The sequence below is a fragment of the Garra rufa genome, chromosome 1, assembly GCF_049309525.1.
Source record: "Garra rufa chromosome 1, GarRuf1.0, whole genome shotgun sequence".
In the NCBI taxonomy this organism is placed as follows: domain Eukaryota; kingdom Metazoa; phylum Chordata; class Actinopteri; order Cypriniformes; family Cyprinidae; genus Garra; species Garra rufa.
In genome coordinates, this window is record NC_133361.1 from 83331706 (window position 1) to 83354426 (window position 22721).

Here is a 22721-nt window from a genome sequence, read left to right on the forward strand (position 1 = left end):
TATAATTTGTCTGTCTAGAGAAGTTTTGTTTACTTTCCTCACATTCTTTGTTACCTGCCTCAAAGTAACAGTCACACAGATGTGCCATTAGGGGAGTGTTCTTTGTCTTTCAGGTGTTAATCACTAAATATTTATGGCCATTGTCACTCCCTGCTTATTCCCTTTATATCACAGAACATGTCTTGGAAACTTTAAATCAATATGTTGTTTTCAGTGAAAGAGTAAAAAGTATAATTTTCACATAATTTTAAAGTAAATATTGTAGCCTACTCACTTTAGCCTTACTCAAAAGTCTTGCTCAGGGCTATTCAAGTATGAGTTTTATGGCCGTATTTTAGCTACATTTATTTTGCCAATATTTACTAACCATGCATAATATATATATATATATATATATATATATATATATATATATATATATATATATATATATATTTAAAAAAAAAAAGTCCATCCATCTTGCTCACATATTATTGTAGCACAGTTTGTGCTGCATACAAAAAATTACATGTTGGCCAATAGTATGTTATAGGTAGCTGAAATAAGCACAAATGTCAGGGCATGTCAAATCATCTAAAGAGCCCCAAAATCACCTCGGACCCCGGAGGGTTAATGGTAGTAAACTGAAAATGTATAAAAGGTTTTAGCTTAGGATGTTCACAAGATGATCCCAAGGTGTACTACATGTACTTTGTCACTGTTATACTGCAATAAACATCTTCATCAAGATCTTCAACATCCTTATCCCTTTTTTTCTTACAAACCCTACTTAAGTTCCAGCCTGTTCAGTGGTCCCTTGGCCACTATTGACCTCATCCCTATGTGTGTCTCCTGCCTGCCCCTTACAGAAAAACCACATGAATTTCACATGTGTTCCAGTTTTCCACATGTGATCACATGTTTTCCACATGTGATCACATGTGTCCACAAATTTTCCACATGTGATCACATGTGTCCACAAATTTTCCACATGTGGTCACATGTTTTCCACATGTGATCACATGTGTCCACAAATTTTCCACATGTGGTCACATGTGTCCACACATTTTTCACATGTGGTCACATGTGTCCACAAATTTTCCACATGTGCAACATAAAATTTTTCATGTGTTAAAATTGGTTTTAACATGTGGATCACATGTTAGCTACATGTAACAAATACATTTTTAGCTTCACACCCTGATAATTTGTTGACTTTTAGTTTTTTCTCAACTTCCCATTTCCTGTTTCCGGTCCTGTAGTAGTCCCTTTGTTGCAAAGTTGACGATACACTTTGTTATTAGCTTGTACCTATAATTTATTGATCATCAGTTAGGTATATCATTTTATTTATATATATATATAGTGTAGACACAATGTAAGGGTAATTTTTTTAATTGAAATCATATTTATAATGCTCATTTATATTTTAAATTTCTGATGGGACAACCCAGCTAGCAATGTTAATGTTTGGGGAATGTTTTCAGCGGCAAGTTTTATTTTAGTTCCCAGAATGTTCTGCTAAACGGTAGGATAACATTCTCTAAAAACATTCTAAAAATGTTTATTAATAACATTGTTAGAACATTATCCTCTAACATTCTAATAAAGCTTCCCATTACACTAGATGAGGACTTTTGGTTGAAAGTGAAAACCCAAACTTTGTTTGATGTCAAGCTCCAGCGTCAAATATCTCCAAAAACTGCATTACCAGCTTCACTTATTATAAACCAGACTGACTTTATTTCTGTCATACATTTACACAAGTTTTTATTGAGATTAACAGAGGTTTAGATGTTGATGTCTATTTGAAAGTAATAGTTTGGTTTGATATCACCATTATGGTGAAAAGCGTTTGCTTTAGTTGGGCAATTTGACACTTGATTCAATGTTGTTCTTTAGCTGCTGTAACTAACGTTATGTTATATGGTAAAAACAGCAAGAAAAAAATTTCATCAGATGGTGTTAGCTACATGCTGATGGCTCAGATGTCATCATTTGGTTTTCTGATTTCAATTAGTCTCATTTGTGGTGTTAACTGCGCATTATTTATTACAGCAATATAATTGTTCTACAGACCAAGATTCACCAGATTTTTAATCAAATCATTTCAAATGTAAAAAAAATAAAAAACTTGTTTGTCACACAGACATCAAGAATCAGTGTATGAATCTCAACAATGGTGACATACTTCATGGCGCAATGTATTCTGGGTGCATCACACAAAACTTATCAGGGGCTCCCAGGATGCATTGCGGCATGAAGTATGTCACCATTGTTGAGATTCATACACTGATTCTTGATGTCTGTGTGTCTAAGCATTCCTTAGTTTCAAGTATTTGTAAACAATATGTCTTAAAAATCTGAGGTAAAAAATACAACTCATATTAGAATACCACTGGATTTTATGCTGTTGCACTGCATTACTACAGTCACAAATGTGAAATGACTAGTATAGATTAGACTCAAAATGAGATCAGCTGAGAAGATCACTACATGATGATATCACTGACAACAGCTAGTAGCCAACAACATCTAAGCACATTTTCTTTTGCTGTTTTCGCCATAACAAACATAGTTACAGCAGCTAAAGAACAACATTGAATCAAGTGTCAAATTGCCCAACTAAAGCAAACGCTTTTCACCATAATGGTGATATCAAACCAAACTATTACTTTCAAATAGACATCAACATCTAAACCTCTGTTAATCTCAATAAAAACTTGTGTAAATGTATGACAGAAATAAAGTCAGTCTGGTTTATAATAAGTGAAGCTGGTAATGCAGTTTTTGGAGATATTTGACGCTGGAGCTTGACATCAAACAAAGTTTGGGTTTTCACTTTCAACCAAAAGTCCTCATCTAGTGTGATGGGAAGCTTTATTAGAATGTTAGAGGATAATGTTCTAACAGTGTTATTAATAAACATTTTTAGAATGTTTTTAGAGAATGTTATCCTACCGTTTAGCAGAACATTCTGGGAACTAAAATAAAACTTGCCGCTGAAAACATTCCCAAAACATTAAACATTGCTAGCTGGGAAGTCGGAGCTCTGTGCACGCGAATCATTCAAACCATAACGGTCAACATCCACTTTAAGCTGAGGAAAAGGTAAGCAAAATTTCAAAGATTTCCTAGTTTTTACACATTTAATGTTGAATTTCAGTTTTTATAGCTGTAATGTGTTGTATTCTAGAACATTTAATACTTTTCTGCTTCATATGTTTGTAACATAGCTTTTCTACTTTTCTGCTTCATATGTTTCCGCACCCTTCGATGAAACAGGCAAAAACTGAGGTAAATCAATGTTAAACTTCATACAAAGTTCATACAAATGTTAGTTGTTATAGTTTAATTGTTTAGTTGTTTAAAATAGCAACTTAAAGGAGAAGTTCACTTCCAGAACGAACATTTACAGATAATTTTAGTCAATAAGTATTGTAGGGTCTGGACCAATCAAACACACAATTGTTCATTAGAAGTAGGAAAAAAAATCACACACTCCTTTTTCTTAGTCCCCAACTGTAGGCTCCGGCAAGTCTCACATGGCCCACAAGGCCCCGGTTGCTATAGTGACCAGGACATCTCTGCCAGACCATAAAAACTTTACGACGCAAAAGAATGTGAATCGCAACTTCCCCAACCAACTCTCTCCTAAACAGACTGCAATAGTAACTGACTTCGTTCATTAATTCTTTAACAAACCTTCCTATGAATGAACACACCAATCCCCAAGTCAGTGTGTATTTCATTGTGGTTTAGGTATCTTGTCTTTTGGTGTAATGTTTTTATGCATGTGTTACTATAGATATGGATGGATGTGTTATGCGGTGTAACCACATGGTCATGTTTGGTATCTCTGAATTCGTATTTTGATGGCCTAAAGGATGATACATATTATATGTCAATACACATGCAACATATTACAGTTGCATGAATCCCTAGTAGATATGAATGAGTACCCACATGCTCTCAGGAAAAGGGTCATAAAAAGCCCCCTTTCTATCCAAACCTCCCGCTTGGAATTTCAGCCTCTCTCATTGGTCAAACCCAGGCTGGGGGGGGCGTCATTCTTCAAGCCTTTAAAGGGCTCCCCCACAGTTCCGCCCTTTTTCTTTTTTTACTCTTCGCTCTTCTCTTGGACTGAAAACACGTCACCCGCGCCCCCCCCCAGATCCATGGGGGAAGGGGGGGGGGTGCTCACCCTGCAATCATGAGGCCTACAAACCCTTCTTCGAAGCCATGCGGTCTCCAAGGACACTCAAGGAACTGAAAAGGACTCTCTGAACTGAACACATACGGAACCAATGCACAACAACAAAAGCTTGCAAGTATCTGTCCTTTCTAACGTAGATAGCTGCGTTTAAGGCGTTTATAAAAACGATTTCAGGTTGTTCAGAACCGTTTCATACCTGTCCAATGCAACTCACTTTCTGTCTCTCTCTCACTCTCTCTCTTACTCTCTCTCTCACGCGTTCTCTGTCTATTTGTGTTTTATGTATGTTTGTCTATGTGCGATCGTTTGTAAATAGTTGAGTTTAATAAACAACCATATATTCACATATAATGATTCTCTGTGCTGAATGCTTACATTACAACAGTCACTTAAACTGTGTCGATCTCACATTGCTACCTTAAAGCCCTATTGTGTTCAAATTGTTTTAACTCCGTTCTGATTCGTAAAGAAAAACGTTGCCGTGACGACGGCCAACGTCAGAGTAATGAGTATCGCTGAGTAATTTGCTGGACAAAGAAACAAGCCGATATCATCATTACTGTTACTGATCAGAAACTGGGAATTGCGTATATTTAATGACGATTATTATACACAATTTCCTGTGAGTTAAACTACTTTCCCTGACCGAAATGTATGTTTTAAATAACTCATTTCATCCTATACATTGGTCGGAAGACCTGGTGGAGTTTTGCAGTGTATATGTGATGAGAGAAACAGTCTCATGCATATACACACATATATTGATCATCTTAAATTCTTTGAGCTAATGACATTCTCTACATATTGGCGTTAGAATGCGGGGCAGTTTTAAACTATGTGATGTGAGCAACTCAGGAATAATTTGTGTGTCTCCATGCTTGTTTATTCAAACTCGGCTTGTGACTCGCGTCTCTTTTGTTTGTGTGTGTGTGTGTGTAAGAACGGTGTGGACCCGCCCACCTTCAACACCTTCACAGATGCTTGAGCCTCTCGCACAGAGAAACTCAACAGCTGTAAAAGATGTAACTTAACTGCAGTTTATATATTGACCCTATAAAACTAAGAAATATTTTATAGCGCGTCCTAAAGCCACCCTAAATTGAGCGTAGAAATCCTCTTTTTAGCGTGAAGAAGCTGATTGAGCGAGTTTCCTCTTTCACTTTAAGGCCTTTATATTTATATTTTGAGTGTAGATAGATTAGCCATTGATGTGCATTCCAAGGCTAATCAGCTATCTTGCTCCTTTGGGTTAAAACCTCAGATTAGCTACCTGATAAAATTAACCCCTTTTGCTCGTCGAATAGATTTAATATAGTAAACAACTTCGCGTCATTACTGTACAAATCTTGATCGAGTGTTATTTATTTGTTTTTGTGCAAAGCACACACAAGTCTTGTGTCAGCAGCCTGACTCAAGATCGACGTGCACGCATAGTAACTAAGCAACCTTTTAATAGTGAACGCATCCTATTAAGATAAGGTTTGCAAACCCACACATGTACCTGTGTTCAGTAAATGGACATAAGAAATATACACCCGCGATAACTCTTCGCCGTGGTAACGGCGCTTAGATGCGCGTTTAAATCCACACAAGGTGGAATCTGAAATCCCGCATAAAAAGGTATTTCCTTCTATTAAAAGCTAGAAGTCTGTCTAAAACCTTTTCCAATACCTATGCATGATTTCATGTTTTTGTTTTCTTTGGGCAAAAACGCTTATGGATAGTCCCAGTCAGTCTCTCCCTTCTCTTTTCCCTTTTGATTTTACATTATTAATTATTGTTATTTGAACCATAATGATAATTAACATAATGTATGTTTTCTTTTTTGTGTGATTTAATTTGAATTATTTCACCGCCTTAGATTCAACTCTCCCTTTAGCAATTATAATTGTATTTGCTCATTTTAAATTTTTGATTAAACAGTCTTGATTAAAATTTAAACTTTGACCAAATCGATCAAGTTGCACTCTCAGTACCCCAAAAAGCTAACTCAGCCCATCCCAGGAGGTCTGTTTTTCTTTCTCAGCTCTGCCATTTCCCAGGTGTGACGACTCCATAGCGCCCCCACCCGGTGGGCCCCGTCACTGACCCCAGGGCTGGCAGTCAGCTCACTTTCTCTCTTTTGCTTTAACCCTTTATACCTCTCTTTCTGGTGGATTTTGTTTTTATTTTTCTCCCTATTAGAGACTGAACCTGTCTGAACATCAGTGAAATCTTTTGGTAACTACACCGATGAACTGAATAGCTCCAAAGTTAATCGCTCATCATTAAGTTTACTCATAGTTTCCTGTGTTTATCCACACAAACTATCTGACCCTTTCTTTACAGCTAGGATAATAAGCGTTTAGTTTGCGTCACCATCTGATGACATCAGTTAAGTGCGCAACACATAGCAACATTTTAGCTCATTAGTTCTGTACGGACTTGCATTGGCTCGTTGTGCTTTGTCTCTCCCTCTCTATTTGTGTCAACATGTCACCATCCAGTCCCGCCATCCAGTCCAGACAAGGCAAAGATGCCATCCTGCCCTGGGTCTAGTGACTACAGCACCTGAGCGGAGAACAGCCGGACGACCACGCACAAAGGCGAATGGATCACGATCCAGCCAAGAGCTGCAGCTGCAGAGAACCAATCAACTCATCTATAGCCCGGATCATCAGTGACCACGCCCTCAACAAGATGGTCTGTCTAAACCCGCAGCGGAGAAAGCTTCAACCACGACGGAACCAGGACAGCGCGCAGAACCGCCCAGACCAGCTGGATGTCCAGGGATAGCGGACGGAGAGGACAAGGACCTACAGGAGGAGAGAGGAGAAAAGCTTCAAGACACGCCTGCAACACCCCCACAGACTGAGCGCAGAGAGCAGTACAGCAGAACACTCCTAAACAGCAGAAGCTCTCTTTACAATGGCCCCAGGCAGACAATGACAATCATGCCACGGCCAAAGCCTATAAAGGCCACCTGCAAGCAGCGTACGCCGAAGTTCAAGCAACGACTCCGCAAAGAAACAAAGTGAGCTGAACCCAGCACACCTTAAAGAACTCAAAGGCTTGCAGATAACAATGTGAACAAACAGGAGAGCTCAACACACAATCTCTCCCGGGCCTAACAGCCCACCGTTCACACCTCACACGCCAGCACGCTGGCCGGGAATCTGACAGCTGTCACCACAAAACGCTGTCTTCCTGAACACTGCAGTAGGCTACAACACACGCCTGTCTGCAAAACATTGACTTTTAAGCAAGAACATTGCCCAGTGTGACCACGAGACAGATCTGCTTAGCTCCACCTCCAGCCAACAGGACCCCAGCCATTTATACCAGCAGTCAAAACTGTCAAAACTGAATACAGCAGCTAAGAACACGACTGCTACGACCAGCATCTGAGCCTACGTGAGACAACACGACAGACACCAAAGGAAGACGGCATCAACGCCAGAACTCTTTCTCCTCAGATATCCACATCACACTGTGAGTCACCACCCAAATGCTACGGCCTTCTTCCGTACAGCGATGGCTCGATTCAGCAGACTCTACGGACAGCCGGAAAACGGCCAAGCACCAGAAGGCAATAAAGATTAGCAAAGTGATTGACCAGCTGCCCCATGCCAAGAGGAACGTCTGACTGACTAAGGTGAACGAACATACAGTGGTGTATGGGAGCTGAACACGCAGCGACATCACTGTGTGGGAGTGATCTGAGATCAGTGCAGACCAACAAATGACAAAAAAAAAAAAAAGGAACAAGGGCTTCTAGGAACAGAAACATTTTGGTGGCATAACTGTTACCAGAGTAGAATAGGAAACGGCGTAAAAAGATTAAGCAAATAGTAGAAGACAGAGCTGTGCTAGCTGGAAAGTGCTACATCTGCCTGAGGGGCAGATTGCAGCATTTGTTTACAGTAAACCATATCACACGGCCCAAAAGATGCAAGCCTGGAGCTCCCACGCACCTGACCATCAACACTAAGTGCATGTACGCACCATGTACAAATCACAGATGGACACGCCCTTTCTTCATCAGCACCAACCTGCTGACTCGTGTTGAAACCACACATTACAAAGATTTGGGCTCAAGTACGGGACCTTAACCAGCCAGCCAACCAGTCAACTCATCTGAAGTTCACTGCCAAGTCACAAAAGACAAGTGTGACATCCCAGCCACTGTTCACACGCTCCCAGATGTTACACTCTGGCGAACGAACTACCTGCATTCACCAAAAAGGGGTCACTGTTCGGCTCAAAAACACAGTGTGGCCAAAACCCTAACGGTGCACACACATTCAATGGAATACGTGAAGCAGTGCCCACTCTAGAAGCCACACCCCCTTTCTGAAAAGTAATCTTTTGCAGTGTACATACCATACAGGTACTTCAAAGACTTTAACACTTCCATCATAAAGAGCCTAATAAAAAATGGCCACTCCAAAGTGGACGACATGACATCACACCAAGCCTACCTGCATCCAGGGCTACACAGAAACCACCTACAAGATTGGAAAACTGTGAAAAGAACTGCCCACTCAGGTAAACAAGCGCGCAAGACAGTGTCACAAACACCAAAATGACACCTGCGCTACACCAAATCCCTAAGTTGCACACACTGAAGGGGATATCATCTGCCATCCACTACCTCCACCCTGGTCCACACTGACAGCGCGGCCAGAAGGGGGGTGGATTAGACATGCAGCGGCTCTCAGCAGAGCCCAGCACCCAGATGACAACAGCTGCGCTGCACAAGCCATCCAGCGATATGTCAAGCACACCAGAAGACAAAGGGAATCACAGAGACCTGCCACCACTGTGTGATGTTTATAACTGTCAATGCCTGCAGACCAAGGATCCCACACACACAAACCCATGTGCCCATAGACCCAAGAGCGAGGCAAGACACGCCCAGAGCAGGTATCTAGTGGAAAACGACAAGCCTGTCCCACTGCAACACCTTAAGCCGGGCCACCTGACATCACAGCACGAGTGACGGCAATCGGATCAACCCTTGTGTCACAGCAAGTCGCAAGAACTCCCTCTGAAAATTACTAACCTGCATAGACTCAAAGTAGGCTAAGCTCAGTTTCAAACAACACCACTCAGTTTCAAACAGACGAGCATCAACAACTGTTCCAGACAAGCATTGCCATCACAATAAGAACATTACATGCTATTCGTGGAAAAACAGTGAAAGGCCCAGGAAAAAACTGAGGGATTTTGTGGCTGCCTAAGGTTTTCAACAACAAAAACCCACCCACCCAACCCAAGCATCGCTTCTAAGCCACAAGCAAACACCTCACGCTGCTACGCCGCCTGCATCAAACCCATGCACACTGGCTCCATCTACAAAATAGCTCTGCTAAAGCAGCCTCCACTGCTCACAAGCAATGCTGACACCTAGCCTTGCACTGTCCGACCACACTGAGGCACTAAGCCAAAAACAACTCAGTGATGTCTCACACATTCTGCATCTAGCTGACAACATCTTCACATTTGTTCCTGATAACCAAACATCGCTACAGCTCCCAGCTTTTCAGGAACAAAAGGGGGGTCAATATGGTGATCTGAGCAATGCCTCTCATTTCACTGATTTAAGGCCTAATTATGTATTATGTATCAGTGTATTCACATCGATCCGCTCATGTGAAACATTTACGTCAAATAAATGTTGTTATTCTAGTGTAGCTGACTAATAATTCACCACTGTCTGTGAAGCGAACATGTTTTTTGTTTTTTTTTATTTGTGAAAGAGTTGCATGTGACGTCATGACTGAGCACACCTCATCTGACCACATATGAGTTCCTGTGCTTGCTCACAGCACGGACCAATCACTGCTCTCCTTGGGCGGTGTTATGAGCTTGCATTGGTCTCTTAGCAACACATGACCCCGGAAATGTGAGCAGACACTTCTGGGTTAATCTGATAACGGCACCACCCAATTCACAGACCTTAGGGTAAACTAACAACCGCGTATAGCTAAAGCTAGCTCTGTAGCAGCCCTAAACGCATGCAAGTTAAAGCCCTCCACCTCAACTGATAGCTATTAGCACTCAGCTAACACTTAGACACGTGTGAGTGGGGAGTGTAACATTTAACCCAAAGAATACAGACTTTGGAACATTTTAGACTAAGGGACTTTGATTTTAACTAGTGATGGGAGAGGCAAAGCTGCTTGAGGTTTGAATCGAACAATTCATTTGTGCCACAAATGATTCACTGTTGCGAAACGCCCCGTGCTGGAAACCCCTGCTGGTCAAGACAGGGAAACTGTAGTGAAAATGTAACTCAATGAAACACCCTACCAAACCAATAAACAATGATTTATTGAAGGTGTAATTAATTAAAGGTGATCAACGATCCCTAATACTTTTAAAAAATAAGGGTCTTTTAATGAGTTATATTTCAGTAAACGAATGAAAGCTTTGCCAATCAGACCAATATGAGACTTTAAAGTATGCCTCCTGCCTTTAAATGTGTCACTAAATGTGTACAATATATAGAGTTGATCCAAGATTGAATATAAATCTTAGACATTGGTTCATGAGACCTAGCATCGAACGGCTGAAATTTCAATTCAATTTGAAAAGCCATGGTGTAAGAAGCCTCGTTTACTGAAATCACCATGCACTCCGAATCATGGATTCGAGAAATAAGGAATTGACTGAGGGCCCAAACCTCTACAAAGTATGCTCAAAGACCCCATCACTAGTTTAAACAATTTAGCTCCCCCTTTCTCTTGGATTCATTTCCTGCTTGGCTGTCACCCTCTATGTAGGATCAGTCAGGGTAGCCCCTCTTCACATACTTTGGTTTTGACCATGTTATCTTTATTTTGACTTCATTCTGCCTCTCTTTTATTTGGTTTAATTTACTAACCTTTATTTAGCTTGAATGTAACAAATTAAGCTAAGATGATTTAAATTAAATTAGAAATTTGATTAAATCAATTTATTCACTTCTCTCTTGTGTTCTCTAAAGCTATTAGGACACTTTCATTAAGCTTTCACCTTAGTTAAGTTTGTCCGACCATCACCATCATCTCTGCCCCGGTATAGGATTATAGCAGTTCCAGAAACTGCTGCCCCCTTAACGAACCAAGCAGGTTATTGGCAGACTAATTCCTGTCCCTCTCTATACCCCTCCTTACATAGATGTTTGATGTGTCTCTGCTAGCCGAGCTAACAGCCCCTAGGTTTAATGACACTCCTGCAGCATTCCTCTGAACGAGTGACAACTGCTAGGTCGTATCTTAGACTTAAACTAAATAAGGAAAGCCCTTCTTTCTCCCACTGTCTCTTTACGATTTTATTTCGGTTTGTTTTATTCAATACCTTCCTAGTGACCCAACCTGAGAACCATCAGTGCATTGAGTAAAAATGTGACCACATGTACAGCATGGTCAGTAGCTGACCCTTGCTTTCATCCTGTTTTAAAGTTACTCAAACCACTCCCTTTGTGCTCACCTGCACAGAATCTCAGGGTCCAATCTCACTAGCTCCCCAACGACAGCTATCCACACCTTACCTGGCCTACAGAGCCAATCACCATAAAGATAGCTTAGCACCTCTGTTTTGTGTTTGTACTTGCATTTGCCTTCTGCCTCTCTCTCTCGTGTCTCCACAAGTTAACCAGCGTGTCTCAGACAGCCAGCCCTGCCAACCACCAGGACCAACTGGAGACTCGGCAGAGTGCTGTGAGGGACATCCTTTAGCCTAAAGCAGCCAACAGCCTGCAACGGCAGAGAAAGGAACAGCGGGACTGCAACATGGTCGCCTCACATCCAGCCTGGACAAGCAGGAGCTGACCAGCATCATCATCTCCTTGGCCCACACCCTCAAGGGTCTCAGACAGGAGGTAAATGAACTGAACCTGCAAGTCACAGAGTTCCAAAGGGAACCGACACTCGCTGGAAAAGAGAAGGAACCGACAGACGCAAGGAACCTGACAGAGCAATGGAAGGAAATCACCAGTCTTTACGAAGGCTTTAACAGCTGCCAGACACAGGGAGCAGCTTGAAAATGCCACCAGACAAGACTTAAACAGAGAACTGTTCCACACAAAGTCACTGTTAAAACAGTGCACACAGAACTTAATAACAGAGACACAAGAGCCAAGGCCGTAGAAGGCCTCCTGCATGCAGCCAGAGCTGAAGTCCAAACCTTAACTCAGCAATTCTGCAACCTTAAAGAGGAGCTCAACACGGTCCAGAAGGACTTGGAAAAGTCCTACGGACTGCAGATGGACTAGACAAATAACATACACCCTGCTGCACATCACACAGCCGGCAGTGCAGACCCCCTTATCCCGGTACACAGATACAAGAGGGGAAGGGGCAAAACCCTCTGCTCGACACAAGTCGACTTCCTGAAAACTTCTGCAGTGTCAGAAGGAAAAGGACTCATTCAGGTGAGTCCTGAAACAGCACATGAAGTGACATGATCTCAATCGAATGGACACAGACATCCCTGCATTCACACCAGAACTTGTAGGAGACAACGATGTCCATGCCTACCTGTGAGACATTTGACTTTCACCTGTAGTCTTGGACCAGTGTGAATCACCAAGATAGACTCCGTCTGCTCTGGGTCACCTCTAGCCCAGAGGTCCAACGCTTCCTGGCTCGACACCCAGGACCCATTCAATCAGACTACCAGCAGCTAAGACAAGCTATCATTAAGTAATTCTCAGACTCGGAGTCTGAACATGGACTGAACGCTGACCTAGCCACTCAACAGGGCTATAATGAAACTCCCTTTGCTTACTGTCATAGACCTCAATGAGCTTACTTCGGAGCTTGCAAGGGCTTACTTCAAGAGCCTTTTCATCCAAAACCTCCAACCTATTGCAAGTCACCATTTAGGCATGCTGGCCTGCCTCCACTCAATGCCTTTAACAACTGTGTCACCTGGCACAGAAAGCCTTTAACAAACACACACAAGGCCTGCTCAGAAAGGTTCTTAAGACCCCACTGACTGTGATCTACAAACCCAGAGGATAAAGTTGGCACCAGAAGGCACCCCGGTATGGCTTCAGCGCAAGACCCTCCTATAAAGATTCCTAGTCAGCCTAAGACTCACAACATGAAAACATGTGCTCAAGGGAAGCAAGAGTCTCCATTAACAGATTTTGGATTTGGCTGCCTGAAAGGAAATCTTAAATGGACATCTAAGCCTTACATGTCAACAGACTATGCACGGCCCTCTTGAAACCTACAGACACTTGCTACAAGCAATTTGAATGGACACTGCTGCATATTTCCACAACAATGACTTGTCACAGGAACACTGCCTCCAGAGAGCACAAATGGCATGACAACAGACTGTAAGCAAATCACCTGTGCCATTTAAGCTGACGATACCTTGCAACCCTAAGTTAGCTAATGACGTCAGTAGCTAGCAGTTAGCATCATTCATTCGAAGCCCTTAACTACAGCTCGTGGGCATGCAGTGCAAAGTGATCCAACCCAATGTCATTTAACCATATTTCTGGCTCCTGATTTCTTAAACTTTTGTTTTTCCCTTACTTTGAGGTCTCCTCAGCCACTTTCGCCATCACTATTTTAGGTGTATTCCCTCCTGGTTCAACTAAATTTGCAGTTACTTAGTTAAATTTAAATATTTAATTACATGTTAACTGTTCAGTTAGAGGAGAATTTTCCTTTTGGAGATATTTCATGTTGGGAACTACTCAATAGCACGTTGGCTAAAAACCTTAAGGAAGGAAACACCCATGATGTGGTCTTGAACACGCAGCAGCAGTGAGCCACTTTGGTATGATGATCAAAGCAAACTTAATGGTCGATCCAGATTGCTATTGAGTATTCCCAATTCCAGGTCACCCTGTGGTGCTAATAACTTAGCAGTCAGCTATTCACTTATTTATTTCCATCTGTTTGATGTAGTTACGCTAATCCCTTTCGTTCGAGTGTGGTTTCATATCTCCATAGAGCTGTAAGGAACCAGAGAAACTTCATTTGTGATTCTGCTTGTTCTCAACGAGTGCACCAAGTACCATGACCCTCCTACATGAGTAATCTAAATGATTACAAGGGCATAACGATAGTCATGCACACTGGTAACAAGCATTATTTGAAGAGGAAAGCTGTCCTCCTTCCTTTCCCTCCTTTCCTTTACTTTTTAAGAGATCTAGCCTGAGGCGAGCCATCAGGAGATTCTGAGAAATACTTTGACCATAAGAACCATCTTAAGTCATTTATTAAATCTCGGCTTAAGCCCTTAAAAGAAAAACTCCCAGAATCACACAAATCTTAGCATCCAAAGCTAAGATATTGATCATAGAAGACACTCCACTTGCAAGCCATGCCCCGAAACAATGAGCTGTAGGTTACATCGCTAGCTGACCTATTAAACCCTAACCGGGTCCGTCTGAAACTTTCTTTACACTACAAAATCTTTATGACAATTCTCTGCGAACACTGGAACTACCCGCCATCTCACAAGTCAGAGTCCAACCAGCGATTCCAGACTGCAGGGACCACAGATACTAGATAACAACCACCTGACACAGACCAACTTGGGTCAGGATGACAAGTGACAGTGCCTCGACACCTGCCGCACGAGTTCGAGGACTCATACCTTGCCACCGTCTACATTTTCACACCTGATAACATTGACCACGGCACCACAGCCACTCCTTGAAGCACCAACCTCCAGAGAGCCACCTCTCTCTTCCAGCCGTGAGTGCCGGGTGCATGTCTGACTGTTCCGCACCTTTGACGTCGCCCGCTGTTGTCTGTTGGACGGACAACAACGTTCGAAAGAGGGGATATGTAGGGTCTGGACCAATCAAACACACAATTGTTCATTAGAAGTAGGAAAAAAAATCACACACTCCTTTTTCTTAGTCCCCAACTGTAGGCTCCGGCAAGTCTCACATGGCCCACAAGGCCCCGGTTGCTATAGTGACCAGGACATCTCTGCCAGACCATAAAAACTTTACGACGCAAAAGAATGTGAATCGCAACTTCCCCAACCAACTCTCTCCTAAACAGACTGCAATAGTAACTGACTTCGTTCATTAATTCTTTAACAAACCTTCCTATGAATGAACACACCAATCCCCAAGTCAGTGTGTATTTCATTGTGGTTTAGGTATCTTGTCTTTTGGTGTAATGTTTTTATGCATGTGTTACTATAGATATGGATGGATGTGTTATGCGGTGTAACCACATGGTCATGTTTGGTATCTCTGAATTCGTATTTTGATGGCCTAAAGGATGATACATATTATATGTCAATACACATGCAACATATTACAGTTGCATGAATCCCTAGTAGATATGAATGAGTACCCACATGCTCTCAGGAAAAGGGTCATAAAAAGCCCCCTTTCTATCCAAACCTCCCGCTTGGAATTTCAGCCTCTCTCATTGGTCAAACCCAGGCTGGGGGGGGGCGTCATTCTTCAAGCCTTTAAAGGGCTCCCCCACAGTTCCGCCCTTTTTCTTTTTTTACTCTTCGCTCTTCTCTTGGACTGAAAACACGTCACCCGCGCCCCCCCCCAGATCCATGGGGGAAGGGGGGGGGGTGCTCACCCTGCAATCATGAGGCCTACAAACCCTTCTTCGAAGCCATGCGGTCTCCAAGGACACTCAAGGAACTGAAAAGGACTCTCTGAACTGAACACATACGGAACCAATGCACAACAACAAAAGCTTGCAAGTATCTGTCCTTTCTAACGTAGATAGCTGCGTTTAAGGCGTTTATAAAAACGATTTCAGGTTGTTCAGAACCGTTTCATACCTGTCCAATGCAACTCACTTTCTGTCTCTCTCTCACTCTCTCTCTTACTCTCTCTCTCACGCGTTCTCTGTCTATTTGTGTTTTATGTATGTTTGTCTATGTGCGATCGTTTGTAAATAGTTGAGTTTAATAAACAACCATATATTCACATATAATGATTCTCTGTGCTGAATGCTTACATTACAACAGTCACTTAAACTGTGTCGATCTCACATTGCTACCTTAAAGCCCTATTGTGTTCAAATTGTTTTAACTCCGTTCTGATTCGTAAAGAAAAACGTTGCCGTGACGACGGCCAACGTCAGAGTAATGAGTATCGCTGAGTAATTTGCTGGACAAAGAAACAAGCCGATATCATCATTACTGTTACTGATCAGAAACTGGGAATTGCGTATATTTAATGACGATTATTATACACAATTTCCTGTGAGTTAAACTACTTTCCCTGACCGAAATGTATGTTTTAAATAACTCATTTCATCCTATACATTGGTCGGAAGACCTGGTGGAGTTTTGCAGTGTATATGTGATGAGAGAAACAGTCTCATGCATATACACACATATATTGATCATCTTAAATTCTTTGAGCTAATGACATTCTCTACAGTATTAACAACAGTGAATAATCTGTTTCTGCTCTTATTTCGCCAACCAAAATAGTTAAAAAAGACCAGTCAAGGCAGTTTTTTGTTCTCTGCACAGCACAGAGGTGTTTTGTTATTGAATTTGAATGAGCAATTTTAAAGAATTTCTTGTTTCGTTTTTGAATGAATCAAAATTGTTAACCTTATAAATAGTCCACTTTGTGTTTGTTTTTGCTATTTTGATTTAGCTATGTTTAGATTAAACACATTGTGTATATGTCTGGGTAGAATATTTAAAATCACGTTTGTTCTGGTAACATCACAGTCAACCTTATACACTTGTTTTAATAGGAATTACACACCCGGCCATTCCTCTGTCCATCCTGTGTGATTGGCTTTTTGAGAACCTTCAGGTGAGTCTCCTTGTGAATAACACTCTATGTATGTAATCAAAATACAAAAGTGTTTTTGCTCACACTGTTGTTCATTCAGTGTATAAATATTTGATTGCATCTGTTACTATATCTGTGTTTTTGTTCAGACACTCACCCAAAATACAAAAATCAGTCAATACACACAAAATTTTTAATATATATATTATACCATTTTGTGGTATCAAAAAGAAAGGCTATGGAATAAACGTAAATAATGATTGAATTTAAATTGTTGTGTAAACTTTAGCTTAGTTTAGCTGTCTTTTTAAAACTAATTGTCAAAAATTATTGTAAATATTTAAAAAAATCATTGATAGTTTAAAAAAAACATCTTAAATTGTTCAATGCCATTTTGGACACTGGATTTTTTTGTGATTTGTATCTCTCTTTTTTCCATTTTTTTATTTAGGACAAGTCTGATGAGTTTGAAGATGTTGCTGTGGCCCTCTTTACAGATGATGACACCAATCCAGTTCATTGCCAATCTCATGTCATCAAATATGACTCAAGTTGTTAGGTCTACTTAGCAGTGCCTTTTGGTGTACTTTCAGGTTTTATCAACTTCATGCCGTAGGAAATGTGATTGAGTCACTTTTTTTTATTTAAGAACAAATTTGCTGTAGCACATTACCAGTTATTAAAGGAAAAGGTTTACTCAGAATAAAAAATTCTGTCATTAATTACATACGCTCATGTCGTTCCAAACCTGCAAGACCGTTGTTCATCATCAGAACACAAATTTAGATAATTTTGGAGAAATTCGAGAGCTTTCAAACCCTGCATAGACATCAATGCAAATGTTCCCAGGCCCAGGAAGCTAGTAAGGACATCAGACTGACATGGAAGAGAAGACATTTTTGAATATGGTCGTCATTTTAGTTTTCTTTGAGCAAAAATACAGATGACTCATTGATGTCACATTAACTATTTTAATAATGTCCTTACTACATTTCTGGCCCTGGGAACATTTCAGTTGCATTGCTGCAGAGTCAGAAAGCTCTCGAAGCATCCCAAAAATATCTCAATTTATCTTATATGTTTGTGTTTTGATGATGAATGAAGGCCTTACTTGTTTGGAACTACATGAGGGTATAATGGCATAATTTTCATTTTTGGTTGAACCATCCCTTAAAGATTTATATAAATACTTTAGATTGTAGTTATTCATTTGAAATCTTCATAATATGGATAGTGTGTAAGGATTGCTAAATAAAACTTAATGGAATTTTTCTATATAATTGAATTGAACAAACAATATTAAATATTTTTGAGTGTACATTGTGCATGAATAAAATATTGACAGTTGACAGATGTGAGTCATTTCACTATCACAACATTGTAACACAAGCAGGTTTATAATATACATGTTTTACATGGGAATACACATGTTTTTCACATGTGATCACAAGGGTTTCACATGGGATTCACATGTGATCTCTAGGGTTTCACAATGGGATTCACATGTGATCTCTAGGGTTTCACATGGGATTCACATGTGATCTCTAGGGTTTCACATGGGATTCACATGTGATCTCTAGGGTTTCACATGGAATTCACATGTGATCACAAGGGTTTCACATGGGATTTCACACAGAATGCACATGAAAGTGTTCCAAAAGCACACGTTTGCACATGGGTTTCACATGGGAATCACATGTGAAAGCACATGTCACATGTGATTTTCACATGTGTCACGTGATTTTCACATGTGTCACATGTGAGTGTCACATGTGATTTTCACATGTGTCACATGTGCAAGCACACGTTTTCACATGTGAAATAACATGTGACCACATGTGCTTTTGCACATGTGAAATTCTTGTGGTTTTTCTGTAAGGGGCCTGTGTATGGATTTTACCCTCTAGTGGATTAATTCAGAATTTGGATTAATAAGACTCTTCTTTTTTATGCTTTTATTATTCACTGTAGTGTGACAGAACTGGGGCTCCACTAAAACAGCTAACAATTTAACCCCCTCCCCAATGTTCAAACCAAAACTATGCCCTTGGGAAAATTACATGTAAACTTATACAGTCCTAATTACTAAGCTCAAATGAGTTAATATGTTTCTTATACCAGTTAAAATGTAGTCTTTTTCTTTATATTTATTAAAAAACAATAATTAATTTTTAATTTAGAGATATTAATGCTTCAAAGAGCAATTCTAGATTGTAATGTTCTAATATTCTGCTAATATCCATAAAAGGCACAACCGTCATTTAACCAGAAAGAGAGGCTGGATGGCTAGAAATTGTAAAATAAAAAAAGTAAACAATAACAAAAAAAAATTATTAGAAGAACTCAGCTTAGCCTGACAGTTAGCGCACAGTTTCCCAGCATAATTTGCCAAAGTGACTGAGGTTGATCTATGTTAAATTTTCTTTATGGAACCAAATCATTTGACAATGAGTTAGAATAACTGTAAAAATACTGGCTTATTTGGTAAAATTGTTTCATGAAACAGGCCTCAAGGCTTAAGAAGCCAGACTTAAGTTAATTTATAATTTGCTGTCTGAAACAAAGGATTAAAAACGATTATATTATTTCTGTTGAATCGTATTGCATCGAATCGCAATGTGTTGGTAGCTGCTTCATATGTATCTTTAATTAATCGTGACGTTGGCTATGCATTAAGATGCATATCACATTGGACTCAGTTATGGAGATGCATATCTCTACAAAAGTAGCACTGGGTAAATGCGGCCATTAGTATTAGTTATTTACCAAAGAAGCTATGTATAACATGTACATTAATATTTCTGTTCATTAAAATGATGTACATTTGCCGAGAGTATGTACAGTATGTCTACATAAGACACTCACCTGTTGTTCTTTAAAAAAGCCTTTCTTTGCCTGTGTTTGCATTCTCTTGTAAAGATCTCCTCCTGCACAATACTCCATCACAATAAAAAAGAGTCCAGTTGCTTTATCTAAATAAAGAAATACCCCATCAAATATGAGTACAACTAATAATGTAATAAATTCATTTTACAGCGAACAACTGCAGATTGTTTTGTTAATTTTGTTATATTTCTTTAACTTATAAATAGTATGTGTTTATTAATGGTTGTTCTATATAGTTTTGGGAGAAAATAAACAGAAATAATTACTTTTTATATGTTCTTATATCTAAATGAACACACCTTCAAATGATTCCACATAAGAAACAATATATCCATAGTTCATTCTCTTTAAGATCATTACTTCCACTTGGACTTTGTTCAGCTCCATACTCTGAGGGGAAGAATTGTTGTTTTGTTTGTTTTTAACAACAACAACAACAAATTTTTTAAACTTTTAAACCTGACTTTTACAGCAACTGAAAACAGCTGAAAAATGTAATGGCTTTTTAATACCAAACAAAAGGCACAATTAATATGGTAAATTATTGACTTAGTACAGACTTGTTTGTACTTACATTTCTGGAATTCATTTGTTTGATCACATAAGAATCTCCAGCCTTATTGGTTACCAGATACACTATTCCTGAAATCCCTTGTCCAAGTTGTTCTTTTTTGGTGTATCCATGTTCTTCAAACACTCCTACAATCAACATTTTAGAGAAATTCCCACAAATACTGTAATCACACTACCATTTTCATTAGAGGAAAATAGGCGTAATTATTTTTATACTGTGCTAACTGTATTTTCTATCGCCCTACATCAACACCAATACATTTCACATAAAATATGTTAGCATATAGTCTACAAGAGAAAATAGCTCAATAAATCATGTTCAAAAGTTCAAATACACTTGATTCCTAAAGGGGTCCTGTTATGCTTTTTCACTTGTGTGTGGAGTGTATGTTTGGGCATAAAAAACATCTACAAAGTTACAAATCTCAAAGTCCACTCCAAAGAGAAATAGTTAAAAAAAAATCAATTTTCAAGAACTACAACGAAGGGCTCATTTGGACTACAGCATTTGTTTTCCGAATGCTATGATGTCACAACTTAAATCCCGCCTACGGAAATTCAAATAGTGGACGAGGTGTGGGATTCGCCCAACTTTAGCGATGTAGCATGGACTCCAACAGCTGTTTCTGGGATGCAAGGCGGCTCATATAAATGTGAGCATTGACTAAATTGTTCACACACTGCTCAAGTAGTCATGCTGGAGCCGCACCATTAACGTGTGCGGTACAGAGGGTCGAAACACACAGGGAGCCGCAGGTGATGTCAACACAAGCATAGAGTGATGAATGATCATCGGTGTCTGTGTCGGAGCTGGGCCATAGACGTAAGACATTTATTCATCATACAGTGTAGATAGCTTCACTAGCCTTATGCTGGAGCTGGTTTCGGGCAAGTAATTAAATAAACTAGCACAATAATGATACTATCATATATCGGTGATCTCACAGGCTGACATAGGACCAACACTATTGTAGCATATTATTTACTCACCCTCTATGCATCCTAGGTGTAAATGACTTCATTCTTTCAGAGGAATGCTATCGGAGCTATATTAAAATAATCCTGGCAATCCCAAGTTTTAGAACGACATAGACTGAATGGCATAGACAAGTTTCTCCTGTTTCTCTCCATCAGTCCAAAAAAAGTCGATCTATAATGAAAAGTGCCTCACATGGCTCCAATCACCACCATGGTTCACGAATCGCAATGCAGTGGAACTGCTAACCAATCACAATACATTCCATTTTTGGAAGGCGGGCGTTCATCAAACCCGGAACTTATCAAGCCATTTGTGCCAGCCTGGGGAGAAAACTATTGTAGTAATGTCAATTATGTGAAAAATATTGCGTTTTTCGAACCACCAAGCATGAGAGCATGTTCTAGTGCACCCCCAAAACAAAATAAAAACTTTGTAAAAGAGCATAATTGTCACGATCAGGCGGGTTGAGGAGTGGAGATGGAGGGGGAGAACCGGAGTAAACGAATATATATATAAGTTTATTAAATAAAACACTGAAAATGATACAAACAAACAAAAACCAGGAGCATAAAACGAGAACATGTATAATAGTAACATTAACCGACAAATGGGGAGTGCAAACACAGCCTCTTAAATACACTGAAACGGGGGTGTGGTCACAAACAAGATAACAGGATAACGAGGGGGAAATACAAATATGGGCATGAACAAACCAAGTGGAAACGAAACTAGAGGGGAAGACAAGGACTAAACCATTAGAACTGGAAACATAGGGGGGGAAACACTAGGAGAACAGAATGGAACAGAATAAGACACAATCCTGACATTAATAGGATGCTTTTAATATGTTGTTACCTGAATGATCCACAGCTGTGTTTTTTGTTTAGTGATAGTTGTTTGTCCTGAACGGTTAAACTGCCACCTGTTTCTTAAAAAAAACCTTCAGATCCAATAAATGCTTTGGTTATCCAGCATTTTTGTGTATTTAAACCTTCTCCAAAATGACTGTTAAAAAAAATTTTGGAATTTGAAGATCAGGGTAAATTTATTTTGTCCTCTGGAAAACAAGTAATTATCTTCTAGCTTCTTATATATTTTAAAATAAAAATAATAAAAATGTATGCATCTTCATTCTGTTTAAATGTTTTTACCCCAGGCTCTTAATGCATTCTTTTTTCCTTCTGAGCAAAATTCTGAAGGATTTTTCTGACTACCACTAAACAAAAAAACAGCTGTAGATCATTCAGGTATCTTTATTGTGAAATATCTTATTCAGGTCAGTACTAAATAAACAATAACATGCAATTTGTATGATCCCTCTTATTTTGCTAAAATAATGAAAATTTTGGAGATTCTGG

The 22721-nt window shown here is 39.9% G+C and overlaps 1 protein-coding gene across 1 annotated transcript in view; it reads right to left on the reverse strand.

The window, feature by feature from the left end:
* The window catches only part of LOC141342745 (uncharacterized), a 74950-nt gene extending 54427 nt beyond the window's left edge, over positions 1 to 20523 (reverse strand). The window contains exons 1-3 of the mRNA XM_073847275.1: positions 20386 to 20523; positions 20111 to 20201; positions 19791 to 19897 (exon numbers count right to left, since the gene is read on the reverse strand). Of these exons, the coding sequence (XP_073703376.1) occupies positions 19791 to 19897; positions 20111 to 20201; positions 20386 to 20523 (336 nt within the window). The remainder of the gene's footprint in view (positions 1 to 19790; positions 19898 to 20110; positions 20202 to 20385) is intronic.
* Between the last annotated feature and the right edge of the window lie 2198 nt (positions 20524 to 22721).